This window comes from Limulus polyphemus, unplaced genomic scaffold, assembly GCF_000517525.1.
Source record: "Limulus polyphemus unplaced genomic scaffold, Limulus_polyphemus-2.1.2 Scaffold3542, whole genome shotgun sequence".
In the NCBI taxonomy this organism is placed as follows: Eukaryota; Metazoa; Arthropoda; class Merostomata; order Xiphosura; family Limulidae; genus Limulus; species Limulus polyphemus.
The window spans coordinates 86258-93191 of record NW_013669152.1 but is presented as its reverse complement, the minus strand read 5'-3'; the positions used below and the strand labels follow the sequence as shown (position 1 = coordinate 93191).

At 34.4% G+C, this 6934-nt stretch overlaps 1 protein-coding gene across 1 annotated transcript in view; it reads right to left on the bottom strand.

The window, feature by feature from the left end:
* Positions 1-6934, bottom strand: part of LOC111088323 (MFS-type transporter SLC18B1-like) — a 29337-nt gene that overhangs the window by 10950 nt on the left and 11453 nt on the right. Inside the window, exons 3-6 of the mRNA XM_022398094.1 lie at positions 6399-6494; positions 4676-4749; positions 2908-3055; positions 1826-1894 (exon numbers count right to left, since the gene is read on the bottom strand). Coding sequence (XP_022253802.1) covers positions 1826-1894; positions 2908-3055; positions 4676-4749; positions 6399-6494 — 387 coding nt within the window. The remainder of the gene's footprint in view (positions 1-1825; positions 1895-2907; positions 3056-4675; positions 4750-6398; positions 6495-6934) is intronic.

Here is a 6934-nt window from a genome sequence, read left to right as displayed (position 1 = left end):
AGTGTAAAATATAGCTATGTGAAGTATATATGTATAACACAACAATAATCAGTGTAAAAATATAGCTATGTGAAGTATATATGTATAACACAACAATAATCAGTGTAAAAATATAGCTATGTGAAGTATATATGTATAGCACAACAATAATCAGTGTAAACAATACAGCTTAGTTGAGATTTGTCTAAAATGGACGTTCCTGCCTGTTTATATAATGAAACGATGGTTTAACTGCTATACTGAGGCCTTCTTCAGGTCTAAACTGTCGAAAATACATTTGAAACAACAAAAATACAGTTTGCCATTGTTTTCTTGGAGCAAAGTCACAGTCGGTTATCTAAGATATCCGTCACAGGAAATCGAACCCTGGATTTTAGCGTCGTAAATTCGTAGACTTACCGCTGTTCCACCGGGGGACTACAGTTAATTAATTTACAGTACTAACCCTAACAATGGCGGTTAAAACACGAGCATGTGAGCTTTTAAAAAAATCAACGTGTTATTATTAACAAAAGAGAAAGTTTCCGAAAGGCACAGAAACTAGTTAAAGGACGTCTTACTGTAACTGCCTGCTAGTGAAAACAATTTAATTGTTTGTTTTTTATTAAGCACAAAACTATACAATGGGTTATCTGTGTTATCCCCCCCCCCCCGCGGGTATCGAAAACCGTTTTTTTTGGTGTTATAACAGAAGGTTATTAGCCAAGAACAAAGGAAAGAAAAGATTAATTTTTAAGGAGTTTTGATGACCACCTTCGAAATCTAGTCCTTTCACCAAAGGTGCGAAACCAGGCATAAAAATAGATTAATGGAGACACTCTTGGTTTACACCATATAGCTGTACAGTATTTTTTGTTTGAAAATGTTATGTACTCATGAATGTTTATTGATATCCTCATGGTGGTAATTTTGGGATAATGATACACAGCTCAAATTAGCAAGTCAAGAGAGATGAAGTTTGTTTGTTTTTTTAACTCGAAAAAGCTTTTGATCTTGAAAGATAATGTGCAATATTTTCGTAAACATATTTTAGGCAAATTTTTTAAAGCAGGCCAACAGTTCGGTTTAATGAAATTTTTGTTGATGATATAAAAAGTCAGTTGAAGATAAAATACACGACATGGTCCAGTTCTTCGACTCATGACAAACTAATAAAATAACACTTCGTTTGTGTTGGAATTTCGCGCAAAGCTACACGAGGGCTATCTGCGCTAGCCGTCCCTAATTTAGCAGTGTAAGACTAGAGGGAAGGCAGCTAGTCATCACCACCCACCGCCAACTCTTGGGCTATTCTTTCGCCAACGAATAGTGGGATTGACCGTCACATTAGAACGCCCCCACGGCTGAAAGGGCGAGCATGTTTGGTGGGATGCGGATTCGAACCCGCGACCCTCAGATTGTGAGTCGAGCGCCTTATCCACCTGGTCATGCCGGGCCATAACACTTCGTAAAATGTTGTTATTATCACATTGCAGTCCTTCTGGTATCATGCTCTAAATTATCGATTAAATTATATATTAAATTAAATTATATATATATATTAACTTTGAAGTTAAGCACAAAGCTACACAATGGGCTATCTGTGCTTTGCCAACCACGGGTATCGAAACCCGGTTTCTAGCGTTGTAAGTCCGCAGACATACCGCTGTGCCACTGGGGGGCGCTTTTACTATAGAAAAGTCGATTAGATTTTATTTATTTATATTTTAATCAAAAAGCTTTTAAATAATATTATATTTGTACTTTTAGCCTCTTTACTTTTGATGGCAAAAACAAGAAACACAGACGTTATTCGATAATTAACCATGAAGTAAATGGTACATACCTGATAAAGTGCGCCACCTAGGGTAGGCCCTATAATGAGTCCAATTCCGAAACATGTCTCTAATAAAGACTTGAATATGAAAAGGAAAAAAAAAGAGAGTTATCCACAAACAAGTTCTGTTGTAGAACTATTAACACATTCTTATACAAGTTCTGGTGTAAAACTATTAACACATTATTGTACAACAGGATCCAAAAGTAAATATCGATAATATAAACTCTGAGGGATCTGATACGAACATAAATAATTGATATGAAAATTTTAAAAGAAATCATCTATGATGAGATAAGATGTCTTTTGTTGTCTTAAAAATTCTACAGAGAATCTGTTTTTCCGTCGTAATCACTGGGATAAGTCTGAACATGTCATTACTAAAACTGTATCTACAATTCGGGTATTACCAGTTCTCTGTAAAAGTATGTTTGTGTATTTGTTATTAGGCGCAAAGCTACACAATGGGCTCTTTGTGATGTGCCCACCACGGGTATCGAAACCCGTTTTCTATCGTTGTAAGTCCGCATATATATTGCTGTGCCACTGGGGGGCTAATAGACCGATGTACACGAAAATGTTACACAAGATGGAAAGTCAGCATGGAACATTCCTCCCCAAATTCGGTCCGTATCCTCGATGATGTTTTTTTTTTGATAGGGCATTTTCGCGGTTTTGCTTTAATAACTCTGTAAAGTGTGATTGGATTTGAACCAAATTTCATGGACACATTAAGGTTAAGAATCCTCTTCATACTACAAAAAATGATCCGGATCGTTGATAATTCTGCATCTGAGAAGTATTTTCCGAGTTTTCGAAGGTGAAATCTCGAAAAGTAGCGGCGGGGCGAGAACATGCAATCTCTGAGATTGCTCTTGTTTTTTTGTATTTAAAAAATTTGTATAAAACTAAGTTTAAAAGTGATCACTTTGAATTACTGTTGTACTGGTTTCAAGCAATTTGATAAACTGTTTTCGGTTGTATTAGGAGACTTATCTCTCAGATAGAAGTAAAAGAACGAAATGAAACGAAGGCTATTTCTGGTCAGGTTTTAAACAGTAAAAAAGAAAAGAAATGCGCGAACTACTTACGAACGTTGTTGCCACGGAGCTGGGAAACTGTAGACCTATAATCGAATAAGTTGATGTTTTGGCTGCAGCTGAACCGACACCTTCAGCTATTCTCACGGTTATTGCGAGATAAACAAATGGATTTCCATAGGGTGCACGGTCTAGGATGCTAAGGAAAGGAAAAACATCTATCTATGCCATTCGGTGATAGGTCTGTCTTGTCATTCATTACACGATACGTTTTCATACTTACGTTTAGTATTAAGAGCCACGTGTCCATGTATTACTCTGCTCTCTTGTATTAGGTTATGTTTCTTGCTTAAGTTTAGTATTAAAAGCCACGTGTCTAAGTATTACTTTGTTCTTCTGTAGTAGGTTATGTTTTTTTTGCTTAAGTTTTGTATTAAAAGCCACGTGTCTAAGTATTACTTTGTTCTTCTGTAGTAGGTTATGTTTTTTTTGCTTAAGTTTAGTATTAAAAGCCACGTGTCTAAGTATTACTTTGTTCTCCTGAAGTAGGTTATGTTTTTTGTTTAAGTTTAATATTAAAAGCCACGTGTCTAAGTATTACTTTGTTCTCCTGAAGTAGGTTATGTTTTCTTGTTTAAGTTTAATATTAAAGGCCATGTGTCTAAGTATTACTCTACTCCTATAGTAAATTCACAAAAATGAAGAGTTATAGAAAATATTCTAATGGTAATTCTTACCTAGAGCACTTGCTTATCTGATAACAGTGACACCTGCTGGTGAATTAAAGCAGTAATATTGACCTAGGAATGTAGCGTAACAGAACCAAAGCTGAGTCTGGGTATAGTGTATCATATACAACTGATTCTGTAAAGATGAATGCGGTATTAAATCGAAAGCTCTAAAACTAGTTTGTTGTTACTACATCTAAAGCTTTTAAACGGTTTTGGTGTTGCTACATCTAAAGCTCTAAACTGGATTTGGTGCTATTAAATCGAAAGATCTAAAACTAGTTTTGGTGTTACTACATCTAAAGCTTTTAAACGGTTTTGGTGTTACTACATCTAAAGCTCTAAACTGGTTTTGGTGCTATTACATCTAAAGCTCTAAAACTAGTTTTGTTGTTACTACATCTAAAGCTTTTAAACGGTTTTGGTGTTACTACATCTAAAGCTCTAAACTGGTTTTGGTGCTATTACTTCTAAAGCTCTAAAACTAGTTTTGTTGCTATTACATCTAAAGCTCTAAAACTGGTTTTGGTGTTATTACATCTAAAGCTTTTAAATGGTTTGATGTTATTACATCTAAAGCTTTTAAATGGTTTGATGTTATTACATCTAAAGCTTTTAAGTGGTTTTGGTGTTATTACATCTAAAGCTTTTAAGTGGTTTTGGTGTCATTACATCTAAAGCTCTAAAACTGGATTTGGTGTTACTTACTACATCTAAAGCTTTTAAGTGGTTTTGGTGTCATTACATCTAAAGCTCTAAAACTGGGTTTGGTGTTAATACATCTAAAGCTTTTAAGTGGTTTTGGTGTTACTTACTACATCTAAAGCTCTAAACTGGTTTTGGTGCTATTACTTTTAAACTAAAGCATGTAAAACTGGTTGTTAACTGTGATGTATATAACAGGTAATTTGTGTGTATGTGCCTATGTTTAAAAGGACAATAAGTATTACATCATTTAAGTAACTGATGTGGAATTATTTCCTCAACATATTTAGCGGAGGTCATGGAGTAAAGCATGTGTAAACATACACAAACAATATAGAAAAGACTATACAGTAAGAGAATACATTATCACAGATGTGTAAACATACCCAAATAAAACTGATGATACACCGATAATAGATATTCCGGAATTAAGCATGAAGGAAGGAGTTATATGAGATATCTGGAAAAACAAAACACCCATTAGACTAAAACTCACTACTAGAGTTATATATTTTATTCTTTCTAACATAGTATCTTTTAGAATACTAAATATAACAATATTTTTTTTTTCTATAATCAAACGTAAACGATACATAAGAAAGGATCTGAATCCATCTAGAAACTATATCACTTATCGTTTTTTAAAACTAATTTTAAGTACGTTTTATAAAATAGTTTTTAAATTTGTTCTGTTACACATATTTACTCGTTAAACAACAGTGATTAAGTGATTATAAATTAAACATAAAAACGTTCGTTTATGAAAGCTAAAATTAAATCAAGTAATGAATGGCACAAACACTGTTCAGGAATAGAATTATTCTCTTTGTATATCCACTAAAACTGTTACACTTTTAACAAAATTTTTTTTTCCCTTAAAAGCATAGACTTATTGGTATTCAAGTGAACGAGATAGAACTGAAATTGTTTCGTTAAGAAAATAAATACGTTGTGATGTCTTAGTAAATGTGTTAGGAAATAAATATGTCAAAATAGTTTATGATTATATAAGTAATGCAAAATCTGAACTAGAGAATAACAGAACGATTTAAAATGGTGTTCTTGTGCAAAGAAAATCAGAGAACCTTACGTGATGTAGCCGCGAATTACATGTAAAATGTCCTAACTTGGCCAAACCATCCCAAGTGTTTCTCATCGTGAACGATCAGGCAACAGATAGTGCCATCTTTGTGTAATTATACATTCTATACATCAGGCAACAGCTGGTGCCATCTTTGTGTAAATTACACATTCTATACATCAGACAACAAATGGCGCCACCTTTGTGTAATTACACATTCTATACATCAGGCAACAAATGGCGCCACCTTTGTGTAATTACACATTCTATACATCAGGCAACAAATGGCGCCACCTTTGTGTAATTACACATTCTATACATCACGCAACAAATGGCGCCACCTTTGTGTAATTACACATTCTATACATCAGGCAACAAATGGCGCCACCCTTTATGTAATTACACATTCTATACATCAGGCAACAGCTGGTGCCATCTTTGTGTAAATTACACATTCTATACATCAGACAACAAATGGCGCCACCTTTGTGTAATTACACATTCTATATATCAAGCAACAAATGGCGCCACCTTTGTGTAATTAGACATTTTATACATCAGACAGCAAATGGCGCCACCTTTGTGTAATTACACATTCTATACATCAGGCAACAAATGGCGCCACCTTTCAGCATGTATTTGGAGGCCTAACATTAGGTTACCTATATAAATTAATAATGACAACCAGACACCGATTGTACTGGAAGTTGTCAATTATAGTTTATCCTAAGATTTTAGGATGCGTTATTCCATAAGGCAACATTTTATGTTCAATTCACAGTCCACGTTCTACTGCCGAAGTGTTGGTCAGGGAATGCTATAATACCAATTTGCTGCCTAGGCTTCGACTGTAAAACTGTTAAGAGAATTTAGTTTAAGAAACATTGATGATTCATTTGAACAAATATCTTTTTTTTGTTTTGTTTTTCAGCGACAAAACTGTATTTTAAGATTGTGCAACGTGGTTTTTTTTCCCCACCAGAGATGGTAACTTTAACAACGTATAAATAATGAAATACAATACTCACCATCTTACCACACATCGGTGCAATAAGGAACATTGTAAGCTGGTATACCCCGAACACAAACCCATATTCCACTGCAGTGGCCCCCTTTTTTTCGGCCTGATTCCAGTAAAATACACAATTAAATTAAAATAAGGTAAAAAAACTACACTTTTCAAATTATTTGAAAGAAATATAACTAAGATTTTCTTTTCGCCTGCATTAAGAGAAATATTTGTCATTTTTGTGAATTATAATTATTTTATTTCATGACAGAATATTTAAAAAATATAACAATTATTTATAGAAGTTTATATTTGCATATAACTTATCCATCGAAAATTATTTTCAAACAAAACTTATAAGACATGTAGCTCACTACGGGAAAAAAAATATCCACGATCAATCTAGTAAGTTCACTTTATTCATTACACACGAACATGGGCCCGGCATGGCCAGGTGGATAAGACGCTCGACTCGCAATCTGAGGGTCGCGGGTTCGAATCCCCATCCCACCAAACATGCTCGCCTTTTCAGCCGTGGGGGCGTTATAATGTGAC